The 12,928-nt window shown below is 45.3% G+C and overlaps 1 protein-coding gene across 1 annotated transcript; it reads right to left on the bottom strand.

Moving 5' to 3' along the window:
- Positions 1 to 1,670: 1,670 nt before the first annotated feature.
- On the bottom strand, positions 1,671 to 11,396 carry SET (SET nuclear proto-oncogene). The gene is made up of 8 exons (XM_054646226.2): positions 10,994 to 11,396; positions 9,776 to 9,833; positions 8,691 to 8,833; positions 7,997 to 8,100; positions 7,678 to 7,791; positions 6,240 to 6,410; positions 5,999 to 6,145; positions 1,671 to 5,104 (listed from the first exon to the last, which is right to left on the bottom strand). The coding sequence occupies exons 1-8, from the start codon at positions 11,064 to 11,066 to the stop codon at positions 5,081 to 5,083; spliced, it is 834 nt and encodes a 277-aa protein (XP_054502201.1). The 5' UTR covers positions 11,067 to 11,396; the 3' UTR covers positions 1,671 to 5,080.
- Between the last annotated feature and the right edge of the window lie 1,532 nt (positions 11,397 to 12,928).

Raw genomic sequence — 12,928 nt, 5'->3', positions numbered from 1 at the left:
TCTCCACGAGGGCTCGTGACCGGCGCTTGCTCGAAGGGGAAGCAGCGAAGCGCAGCTCTGCTTGCGACGGGATCCCTGCATCCCATCCCTGGGACGGGGCGATGCTGGGCTCTGGGGACGTTTTCCCCTGCAGAACTTCACACGCAGTTTCTGCTGAATATTTGAGTGTAAAAACGTCCCACATGCATTGGCGAGGCTGGCAGCAATCCCCTGGCTACCGTAGTGAAAAAACACCGTGCTGCAGTAGTGCCACAGCATCACGCAGAACAGACTGTGTGTCACAAGCCCAGTGCGTTAAACAAAATAATGTTACTATCCTACTAATAGCTTTTCAATCATGGAGTAGTGCACAACTGTGAATCAGAAGGCATTTGAAGGTGATAGTCTTCCCATATACAAATTCAGAAAAATACTAATGAACAGAAGTGTGTTCTTTTTACTTAATTAGAAAAGTTTTTCTAGCCTAAACATTTTGTGATTTGCAACTGAGTAATTAATACAAGGAACTCATGATAAAATTTAAAAATTAAAAATTTGAACCTAGCTTAACTGACTTGAAATAATAAAGCCTTAAAGTAATACAAAGCCTTTGAATATGCCCCTGTTGTTAATAAAGCAAGTGCATTTGATTAATATAAATCCTTTAGAAACCTGATGCTATTTAGAACATGGTCCAGGCTCTGTTTAGTGTTTAAGCAATTATTTTAATTTGACTGTTCATTCAGTGGGAATACTGGAGAGGGGAAAATCAAACTAGCAAGTGTAGACTGAGTTCCAGAGGAGCAGGGATGTTTCCACAGCTGCAGCAGATCAGGCCAAGGCTGTGTTTGGCTGTCACTGGGGATGTGCTTGGGGGGCTCTGGGCTGGGGTCCTTTGCCCACCACACACTCGGGGTTCCTACAGCAGCTTCCCCCTCTTTCCTTCAGGTCTCAGACAGTCCAGGGGAGGCAGAGGAAGGGCAGGGGGCAGTTCAGGGATGCTGGGGAGCTGGAGTTCCCCAGCCTGGAGGGAAAGGGCTGGCTCTCAGCTCTCGGGTGACCCCAAGGCAGTGTCCCTGGCTACCCCACATCCCAGCCCCCTTCCCCGGGCTTGGTTCAGCTGTGTCCCACAAATCCTGCGGAGAGAGGGGGCCGGTACGTGGGACCAGCAGTTCCTGCCCATCCGGCAGCCCCTGTCCCGCGGGAAGGGAAATGTCACAAGGCAGAGCAGGATCCTGCAGGGCACCAGCCCCGGTGCCGGGGATGATCCCGGTGCAGGTCCTACCCAGGAGCCGGCAAGGGGCGGTGGCAGCGGCCCGGGAGCTGCGCGGACTCTTTGGGGGCTCCCGGAGCAGGGCGGGGGCTAAAGGCGCATCCCGACCATGAACCGACAGCCCCTGTCCTCAATTATACCCGAGAGAGCACGCGGAAAAGGTGATGATTAAGAAAAAGTCTTAAAAGTTTCAAGTTTTAATGCAGGAGAGGGAGGAAGGACATAAAGCATAAATCTGTTTCCCGCAGGAAGCAAGTGTCGTGTACCAGTCACCTGCGACCTCCCCTTGCTCTTCTCCATAAAGGAAAAGCAAGCACTGTCCACGTCACCCGTGAAAGATTGTGTTTGGGACTAAAGATTTGAGTCTGGGACTAAAAAACTTGATTCTTTTCAAAAAGACTCTTAGAAAATGGTAACATCAAGTAACAGTTAAATGTATTTTAATTCCTTCAAACAGAAGGATAGCTTGAAGGTACAGCAGAGAAATTATTTCATTGATTTCATTCTCTTTAAAAAAACAAAAAACCAAACCAAAACAAAAAACAACATGGCTTCAAAATTCAGGAACAGTATCCAATAAACAAAGAACTATCCTTATGCACCTGGTTTAGTGTGGTACAAAGAGCTTACAGATTCAAATGAATATCATAAATGACTGAGAAATCGATTCAGATAATGCTTGTTTACAGGGACAGAAACTATGTTGACAAGTATGAATAAGTACACAGATAATCTCTTTAAAAACCCCAAACCTTCCTGGCTGTATTTACACACTCAGCTGTATTTGTTTCCTTTGGCACGAGAAATTACAGACAAAAGATTCCATTTTATAGCAATTAAATTTAAAAATAACCTTTGAGATAGTTAGGCCATATAGCCCCAGCACAGCAGCTTTATAAAATTGCTGCCAACTCTTATGTTCTAGCCCTGGAAATTCAAGCCAAAAAACCTGAAGTCATTTACCACCTGTGACAAATTTCACATGGTGAGATTAACTGTATGTGAGGAACTCAAGCAGTGGGGAATTAATGATATTTAATAAGAATGCATCTTCCATTATTATCCAAGGTAGATGTCTTTTAAAAAGCTCTTTATACACATATAAAATAAATTCAGTAAAAAATGGACACCCATTACATATATTCAGCCAAATTAGACATTAAGTGAACAGTCAGAGCACACAATGGCCAGCTGTAGTATTTCTTGAGCATTGCAGAGAAATGTGTTATTCCCTAATCATTTCCATGCTAGAAAAAAATAATTAAAATAACACTTAACTAATATGGTTTATTCTTTTACCATGTCAGTTTACTCTTTAGCCATTGCCAGGAGTAAACCTTTAAGTTTCACAGCAAATTCAGTATTATCAGTACAGTAGCAAGAGTATTTTGGCACCCTGTAAAATCCTAAAGAATGCGCAAGAAAAATCTCTTAAGTAGCATTTAATTATCCAGACTTCTCATTTCTTGTTCCTGGTATTTGACTTTACAGAGCCTGAAGCTTTGATTACTTTCAAAACAGTTTTTTATAAGTTTTCTGCTAGTAACCAACAGGGATGGAACAACAATGGCACAATATTTTTCCTAAAGCATTCAAGACTAGCAAAAGATAATTTTCCTTGAGGAACTACAATTAGGACTACATAAAAATTAAGTAATGAGGCATCATGGCAAGAAACAGCACATCGACCCTCTACCACAACAGGAAGCTAATTTCAATCTTACAACAAAAAGGAATCAAATTAAAAACCACTAAAATTTATAGGACTTCATGGGTTTTGTTCCTTCTCTCTCTAGATGGTAAGAAACCATTACTGATCAACGTTGTACTTGGCTCTGCAAAGCAGGATGAGGGCAGAAGCTTTTGTTGAGATGGAATAAAGTACATGGTTGTCTTATTTTTGCATTGATCACATGAGACTGGACGTTGCATTGTCTCTGATAACTGGATTGAATCCAAGCTGGACCACACACTTACAGAATGTTTTCCCTCACACGTTATTTGTGCACGTCTCAACCAGACATTGATCTTGTTCTGCCAAGTGTATTCTTAAGCATCAAAAAAAGCTGAATTTGACTACAGCAAATTCTGTGAGGAAAAGGAATCAGAGAATATAACAAGTCTTCCCAGAAGACAGTCTTTTCTACACATCCAAAGAGCTGTTTGAATTTCAGATGAGCTGATAGAACATTTTTTCTTAAATATTTTAAAAGCAAAGCATGTTAAAACAACTTCCATTACATTTTGTGGAATACCAGTTCCAACACCCTCTTATGTGAAATTGTTACAAGTTTCTCAAATGCAGTCTCTTAAAATGAGAGTACAGTGTATCTAAAGCACATATACATGCTGCTACCAAGGAAAAAAAAGCAGTGAAGTAGCAACTTTTTATACATGAACTTTACTAAGAATCTTGCTCTTTGAAATAGCCCCCAAATTAGCTCGCAATTAAGATTTGTTTTCAACTGAAAAGACTTACAAAACCACCCAAATATTTTAAAACCACCCCTTGGTCTTTTTATTCTGAGCTTGCATGGTATTTTCATGCAAACTGATGTACTGGAGATACAGTACTGCAAATTACTAAAAATTCTACAAATCAAGTGACTTTCCTTTTTGCCAAACATGAATATATACCTGTGTCTTCACACACAGCACATGACCCTACAGGAACTTGAGAGTCAGTGTGCAGTAGGAACTACCACAGGAAACACTTTACAGGTACTGAAAGAGTGGGAACTACATGAACTGGTTCAGTCCACACAACCACAAGGCTGCACTGCACTACAGAAATACTGACAAAATGCCCCCAAAAATGCCAAGAAACTACAGCAAGTTCTAAATAGGATATAAAAGCTGTTTCTTTCAGTGAAGACCAACCAGTCCCTTTGTGTACACATTTAGTTTTATTGTAACAAAGCAACTTGTACACTTTAACGTTTAAAACTGAGCATCTTTCTTTCCTTTCCAGTGAAACAAAAAAAAAAAAAAAAAAAACCAAAAAGAAAAAAAAGGAAAAAAACCACCAAAAAAAAACCAAACCAAAAAAAATTTAAAAATAAACAAGAACAAAATTACAATAGAGAATGTCAATTCCAAATAAGATCCTACAGGTTCTGCTGATTCTCCATCAAGTGGCAGGGCTCAAAGTCATCATTAGGAGAAGATTTTATTTTAAAAGTGTCATCTTAAACTGCAAGGATGTTTGTTAAACATCACAATTAAACATGCCAAAGGAGAAGAAGCCATGTTGTCAAAATGCCCACTTAACCCACCCAAACTTCTGAAACCCACCCCGGCTGACCTTCTATAACCCCATTTTTATTTTTATTTTTTTGTCGTTTTTTCTTTTTTTTTAAACAAGAGAAAGTAGACAGATACATGTTGGTAAATGCTAACTGTCCATATTCACATAGAGACACAGTGTAATCTCTGAGCCCAATATACAGAGAAAGAAGGAAAAAAGCTAGATTCTATGCACTACTACACAGGGGCCTAGCACTCTTCAGCTTCCAGCAGAGTGAAGGGAGCAGAAGGTTTTCTTTTTTCCCACAGAACATGGTGTGTTGAATTCATAAACAGTTTTTGTTTTGAGACAGAAAGGGATAAAAATGAACTTGAAACAGAAACTGGTAGATTCTTTTCCACTGTATTCTGCTCAAGATATTTCCCCAAAAGAAATTGTGAACCATGGTGTAGAGGAGAGAAAAAGAGACCTCAAGAGAACAAGGCGACTGAGCACAAGAAAAAAAAGACAGCAACTTGCTCCCAGGGACTGGAGAAAAATTAAAAAGGTAAAAAGGGGGTTTGGAATCCATCAGTGTTCAATTAGTCATCTTCTCCTTCATCCTCCTGTTGAAAGATAAGCAAGAATTAAATAAATCTAATCACTAAACTTCAGATAGCAAATGCAGTGACCAGAACTTTTTAGACTGCTACTCATGGTGCTCTATGATCATCTGTTCCCTCACTAAAGGATGGTAACACTTGCCCTGGGTGCCCAGCTAGTGACCACACAGAAATCACTCACTCCCTGGCTGTCCCAAGGAAAACACAGCAGAGCTTTGAGAAGCTGTGACTTAGAATCACTACAAGCACTGACACAAGTTTAACATGTGGAAAATGAAGGGGTCATCTTTTCCCCCTCATTTAAAACTGTAAAGAACAAAATGCTTCACCTTTCACATGCCAAATTCTAGGTTATAGAACAGAGCCCAGCACAGCCCTCCTCTCCCTGCACGTGGTTTGTGCTGCTGGAAGTCAGACACACCACACCCAGTTTCAAGAAACAAAGACATTCTAAACTAACTTCCCAACACCCTGGATGCTAAACCTGAAATCCCACTTACTACTAAAGCAAAGTTTTCATTCCTAAATCCAGGAGAAAGTCTTAGCTAGGCTGGCCATAAGCAGAAATGAACCAACAAGTGGGAAGGATGATTGGATGTATCAACAAAAGCCATTTATATGTAAAGTGTTGCTAGAATACTCAGTCATGAAGCAAGAATTTTGTCACACTCACATTTTAGTTCTCCTAGAGCACTTCCCTTACAAAGTTACTGAAACTGTGTGCTTCCACTGTCTCTCACATTCACAACCACACTTATTGCTACCTGAAAGCACTCAAGTTAATGCAGTCACAGTTCTCACACCTTGGGGTGCAGAAAAGAGCCAGTTCACCTTTGCCACAATTGGTATTCTTACAAGATCCCTCTCAAACACCACACGAAGGGCAAGATTACTCACCTCTCCTTCCTCTCCCTCATCATCATCTTCATCCTCCTCCCCCTCATCTTCATCTCCTTCTTCATCAATATCCTCTAATCCTTCCTCCTCTTCATCATCATCGTCATCCTCCTCTCCCTCCCCTTCTTCATCATCCATATCAGGAACCTTAAAGACACATTTGCAACATCAATAGAGTGATCAAATTCACTCTTTCCCAGAGCTGCTGTGGGTGCAATGCCCTGCTCAGGGCTGTACCTACCAAGTAGTACTGTAGGGGGTTTGGCCAGATGTCATCCTTGATGACTTCTCCTAGCTCATCAGCCCCTGCATCAGAGTGGTCAGTGAACCAGGTGAAGAAGCTTTCTGGCTCTTCATGCTGCCTCTTCCTACTGGCTTTGTTCTGTGTCTGGCTTGAACGTTTTGTCAGGTCCTGAAAAGAAAGTTAAGAAGTTCCCTAAAGTCACCTTTCTATGGCATATTTTTCCTACAAGCACCATTTAAAAGATGCACTTCTCTAAACAACCCTAAGAAGTCACTTTCCTCTCCCTCTTCAAGGGTAAGTCTGAAGCCCAAACAACTGACAGAAGATACTGCATTTCTCATAAACATGAGAGAACAGTAAACCCACTGGTTTCTTTCAATGGCCTCCACTGGAACACTGAAAACTCACATAATCTCACATTTGATTTACGTTTCCCTATCTCAGGAAAACACAAGTATGGCAAGTATTTAATGACACACTGAACTTACAAGGTCTAAATGCCACTCAGAGTAGTTGTAATTTCAGCAACTACTACATACACCCAGTTTAAGAAAGTCCCCACACCTCTAAGCTCTTTCAGCATTTGGATATAAAGACCTGCCTAGGCTTTTCTGCCCACAATTTCCCACTCTGAAGTCTTCACACCACTCTCTGTAGTAAGTGCAAAAAAACTCCACAAAAACTGCTGAAATATGGTCACAAGAATACATGTAAGGTCTGTATCTATCACCTTACCCTAGAAAAGAAGTAGTAAATTTGTAACAATCTTTTTGTTAAGTCTGAAATTAAATTAATTATTTCTTTGACCATATGGTTACACCACACTTCCAGTGTTTTTTTCTCCTGACAGAATGACAACATTTATAGGTTTAGACTGTTTAAGAAGAACAAAGCAGAATTCACACTAATTTTGTGCATTATTGTAAAGATCACAACTGGTCTGTACAGGAATGCAATTTCTGGTACAAGAGGAAATGTTTTGGCTCTCAATACGAAAAACATTAAATTTTCTCCTTGGTCTGAGAGTGACAAAACAAGCTGCAATTTAACTGCAAGCCTCAGCTCTACTTTTAAAAACTCAGATCAAAATTTTCAGGATAACACTGAAGAACTTTTACAGAAATAAACTGCAGTAAATTAATGATTCTTGAACACTGCCTGGGTGACAGGTATGCCCACATTATTGTGGCTGTAAATTCTACAAAAGATGTGGCATCTGGAAATGAAGTCAAAGAAATAGAGAAAAATATAAAACAAGATTACACATTGCTATCTGATTCCCCTAAACCTGTTGTCCTTGGAATTCTTCATTTAATAGTTATTTTAAGTTAACAACACAACACAGTCTAGATTCTGGCCAAGGGAGAGACAAGCTAATGCACTTGGTAATGTTTTTACTTGGTCACACTTGTGCTCTCCCAGAGGCAATCCTTACCTTTCCAGATTTCCATTTGATCTCAGTCGATTTTGAAGATGGGTCTCCACTTTCATTGAGGTGAAACTCTTTGGAGAGAACTTTATTTTCAAAGTAGGGATTCTCATCAAAATACTGTAGAGTGAAAAGCAAAGAGTTAGAACCCAGAGAATGGAAACACACATAACAAGTCAAACCTGGCACTATACAGGTAACTGTAGATATTCAAGTTATAAACTACAACCCAATATGCAATTAAATTAAAAAAAAAAAAAAAAAGAAAAACAAAACGAAAACAAACAGCAAAATCACAAATGAATGAACCATTTAAAGTACTTACAAAATCTATTCTGTAACCTGATTTGATGTCTTCAAATTCTGTCACCTCAACTCTGGTCAAGTAATGCAGTGCTTCCTCATCTTCTTCTCCCAGCAGTGCAGATACTGAGAGAAAAGGAAGAATCCCACATTAACCAAGTCATGAAACAGGCAGACAAAACACAGGAAACTGACAGCCAGGAAGATCTAAAAAGCAACACATCTGTCCAAGCCAACTCCTCGTGGCTCTTTCTTTTCAAGTTACCAGCCAACAGCCTACCCACACATACCCACCCTTCCCTGTGAAACAGATTTTCATACATGTAGTTTGCCCAATCTAAGCAGCCTACAAACTTGTTTTGTACAAAGTTTATTGTCAGGAGTCCCAAGAAGCTCACTTCCCAGTAAAAAAAAACACCCAAACAATCCAGAACAATTTTGTTTGTTTGTTTGTCTACGTTTCCAATGAACTGAATAAAGTGGGAAACTTGCAATTTAAAATGCAGAAAGAAATTTTAGGATTGAAATATTTTAGTAAACTTTGGCCAACCAGTGCAAGAAAGAAAAAGCTTAAAAAATGAAATCTAGGACAGAAAGGAAGTGTTTTGTACACTTAGTAACAACCCCACAAGACCCTGAGAGATTTAAGACACTCACATAACAATCAAGCAAACACTGAATTTACAGGGGAAAAAAGAGGGCTGTTAAGAATGTACCTTGTGGGTGGTTGACAAATGTTGTTACCCAGAAATTTGGGATTTTGGCGATCAATTCTGACCTCTTCTGGAAGAATGGTTGGCGGAGTTTGTTGTATTTCTGTTCTACTTTCAAAATTTCCTCACTGGCTTGTTCATTCAGTCTGTAAGAGAAAGAGCCATGTTAAGCACAGAAGAGAACTGGGATTTAAGGACACATCAGAGCAGTTAACTAAAAGTTTGATAAGACCAGTCTGCCATATTCTGCAGATGAAGTGTCCCAAAAACCCCAGAAGCTCAGAGCTGTAACAACTGTTAAAAAACACTCTGCCAGAAGCAATCTCACTGGTCTGAATGGAACCTTCTAAACACCTTCTGAACATTCTGCCTGCATAAAACCTGTAGAAGGGTAACACAGCCCTATCGCCTGCCCCCTAAAACTTTTAGGCAGGCAAGGAAGCTACAACAAAGAAATTCTGCACCCTGAGCAAGTAAAATCTGAAGACTTAAAACTGAGCTGTTGTTGTAAAATGGCAAAGCCCTCACACTGCAACAGCTTCACACATTCACAGCCCCAAGAGCCACCTGCAGTCCCTGCAGGACACTGGGCATGGAGAGAACATGCAGGCAGGGACTGACACAGAACCCACAGCCCCAAGAGCTCTGGCATACAAAATTAACACCTCAGACACATTTTCTGTCTATTACTGCACAAGCACATGAATATTATAATAAAAATGTATAATAAAAGCTGACTTTTCAGCCAAGTGTTTGGTTCTGCTTGCTAACAGGGAAATACTTTAGCCAAGCAGCTTACACATTAACTTGAGAAGCCAGGGCGAAATACATTTCTATTATCAAAAATACCACAATTAATTAAAAATTTTAAACTCAAGTTCTACCTCTTTAATTATACACAATTAAGCAAGAAACCAGGACACTTCTTTGTTATTTTAATGTCTCTAATCAAGTCAGAACACAGGTATATCTTGGCGGAGTTCAAAGACAGTGAGTACTACTGAGTGCTCCCTTTACTCAACACTTTCACTTTTGTCAGCTACATTTCAATTTCTGCTAAAACATTTTAAAAGTTAGATAATGTTTACCTGTCTATTTCATTCTGTACTTCATCAATGTGTTCAATTGCTTCCTGTTGCTCTTTTTCTGAAAAACAGATGAAAATGTGTCAATATCCCTTCATTCACAAGCCTGACAAATCACCTGAGGTTTCTCTTTGAGAAATTCTCTAGTGACCTACTGTAGAAGTTCTCGAGTATTTCTATTAAATGTCACAAGAGTTACAAGGCCTCAAAGCACCAGCTTCACAGGGCGCGCTGCAGCTGAAGTGCAGCAAAGTTTGATAAAACAGCCCTTAAACTGAGTTCGCCCTTAGAACCCACAGCTCACATCCCGCTACACTGTTTTACAAGCCAACTTAAATTATAAGCCAATAATATTTTAACTAAAAAGTTGTAAGCCACATTTGCTACGACCAACACATCTGAAGAAACACAGAGTAATTTACAGAGCGCTGGAATATCAATAGAAATGGCCTATCTGAGCACACACCACCTTCCAAAAACCGAAAAGAACGTTCAAAAATACAGCTACAAATAAAAGAGACGCGAAAGCCGCCGTTTGGCAGGTATTTTCTAAAGGGCACTTCCCCTGGACCAAGTTTGGCCGAGGCCGGGCTTACGGAGCGCTGTTTACCCACCGCGCGGGAGATGAATGAGCGGCAGCGGGAAGCGGCTGGAGCGGAGCAGCGCCCGGTGCGCGTCCCGCCGGCCCGGCCCGCGCTGGGGGACAGCTCTGCCTCTCCCGGCGCGGGGGACGCACGTGGGGACCGCGCTGCGGCCGAGGGCAACCCCGACCTTTAAAGCCGAGATCGCACGTGGGGCCAGCGCGGGCGGCCCCGGCACCGCGTGTCTCCGCCGCTCCATCCCCGCGCGGCCCGGCAGCACCACGCGGCCGCGGCCGGCGCGGGAGGCGGCGGCGCATCATGGCGGCGGCGGCGGAGCACAATGAGGCTCCGCGGATGCTGCTCCGGGAGGGGCGGCGGGGGGGTCCCGCTGCTCCGCCGAGCCGCAGCGCCCCCCGCCCGGCCCCGCGGGGAGGGAAGCCGGGCCGGCAGCACAGACAAAAGGGCGCTAACATGGCCTCCTCCCGCCGCCGCCGGGCCTGCACATCCGCCCGGCCGGGCCCGCGCTCCGCCCGCCCCCGGCGCGGCCGCGGCCCGTGCGGCGGGGGAAAATGGCGGTCGGCGCGAGGCGGAGGCCGTGCCGGCTGCCGCCATTCCCGTCCCGCCCCCGGCGCGGCCTCACCTGAGGTCTCGTCGGCCCCATCGTGGTTGGAGTTCAGCTCCTTCTTACTGACTTTGGCCGCCGGCGCCGACATGTTGGTGGCTGCGGAGCGCGGAGGGCGGGCGGGAGGGAGGGGGGGGGGGGGGGGCTGCAACGGGGCTGCGCGGGGGGGGGGGGGGCCGGGCACTGACTCCTCCTGCTGCTGCTGCTGCTGCCGCCGCCACTCAGGTCCCTCCGCCGCCGGGGCGCTCCCGCCTCCTCCGCGCGGTCCTGCCGGATACCGGAGCGGCAACGGCACCTCTCACTCCCCTCGCGCTCCCTCGCCCAGAGCCGCCACCGCCACCTCCTCCTCTGCTGCTGGCGAGGGGCGGGCACGCGGCGCGCATGCGCGGCCCCCCCCCCTCCGCCCGGCCGGGCCACGGCGGCCGCACCGCGCGTGCGCACCGAGCCCCCCGCCCCGGGCGCGCTGTGCCGCGGGCGGTACGATGCGCAGGCGCACTGCTCTCCGCACACACACACACGCCGGGGAAGTCCCGCGTGCGCAGCCGTGGAGAAGCCACGCCCCCCGACCGCCCCGAGCCAGGCGCTCATTGGTCGGGGAGCGTTGGGGGGGCGTGGCCGCGGCGCGGAGACACAGAGGACGGCGCGCGCGGGAGGGCGGGGGCGCGCGCGGGAGGGCGGGGGCGCGCGCGGGGTGTGTAGGAGAGGGGCCGCGCATGTGCGCGCTGCACGTGCCCGCGCGCCCTTGCTGTGGCGGCGCGCGCGAGGCCCCGCGAGTTCCGTCCCGTCCCGTCCCCTCACGGCCCGCGGGGGCACCGAGCCCTTGGTGCGGCCGGGATGGGTCCCGTCCCCTCCCCCGACCGGGGGGCATCGCGGGGCAGGAATGGATTTCGGGACCCCGACCCCCAAGGGGTGCTCAGAATGCTGCGGTCCCTCTCCGTGAGGTGTTACCCCGGTTGTGGGCTCAGCGCTTCCCTGCCGGGAGGGAGGTCGCGTTTCCAGCCTGTCGCACTCTGGGGATGGGACATCCAGGTCTCCCTGCGCTGCCTGCCTTACCTGGGACATGGCACAAAGCAGTCATGGAATCACCAAGGTTGGAACAGACCTTTATGATCATGTCCAATACTGTAGAGTTCACCCAGTATAAGCACTGTAACTCCCATACCATTAAAACACATTAGCCAGAACCAGAGCCTGAACACCTCCAGGGATGGTGACTCCACCTATTCCAAAGCATCGCCACCCTGGCAGTGAAAAATCTCTCTCAAATATCTTATCAGAATCTCCCATCTCAGCTTAAGGCTTCTCACTGCAGGCAAGGCAGAATTGACCGGCCCCCACCCCTCCTTTCAGGTGGTTGTGAGAGCAATGAGGTGCCCCCGAGCCTTCTCAAGACTAAACAAACCCATATAAATAACTTGGGATAAATAACTTGGGACATTCTGTGTTGAAGGCACAGAGCCCTGTCAGTCACATCCGGCTCAGTTACTGGGGAGCTCAACTCCAGAAGGTCACAGAGCTGCCTGCCAGCACACCTGCCACTGCACCGAGAGCAGGCAGACTTTAAATAACCCTTTTTGTCCCTTTCCTGTCCACCTGTCATGGAAGAGCTCAGTGCAGCTCCACAGCTACAGCTTGCCCATGTTTGCTCTTAAAGGAATAGCCAAGTCACTCTTTTCTATCAAAAGCAGCAGCATATCATTCACAGATGAGTGTTAGGATACAGGTCAGGTTAACAAACAAGTTCAGTTTTGATGAAATAGGAATTTTCTGTCTGTATTTGCATCCCCAGTCATACAACATTAGCACAGTCTTCCTGCTCGTTTCCTGTGTTGCCTCTTCAAGTTGTTCTTTTAATGAGGCCCAGATTAGTTCCTGCCTCCTCAGAAGTCCTGACTATACTTTTCTGAATCCTGCTCCCACCTGTTGCTTCCAAATCCCCATTGTTTTCTTCTT

Source organism: Agelaius phoeniceus, chromosome 21 (genome assembly GCF_051311805.1).
Source record: "Agelaius phoeniceus isolate bAgePho1 chromosome 21, bAgePho1.hap1, whole genome shotgun sequence".
Lineage (NCBI taxonomy): Eukaryota > Metazoa > Chordata > Aves > Passeriformes > Icteridae > Agelaius > Agelaius phoeniceus.
Note: the sequence above shows the minus strand (reverse complement) of the source record. Positions and strands in the feature narration are given on the sequence as shown.

Bases quoted from the DNA above. Each gene is read 5' to 3' on its own strand.
- SET (XM_054646226.2), bottom strand. From the start codon at position 11,066: ATGTCGGCGCCGGCGGCCAAAGTCAGTAAGAAGGAGCTGAACTCCAAC. The intron at 9,834-10,993 runs GTGAGGCCGCGC...TCTGTTTTTCAG, and splicing joins TGGGGCCGACGAGACCTCAG to AAAAAGAGCAACAGGAAGCA. The intron at 5,105-5,998 runs GTGAGTAATCTT...ATCTTTCAACAG, and splicing joins ATGAGGGAGAGGAAGGAGAG to GAGGATGAAGGAGAAGATGA.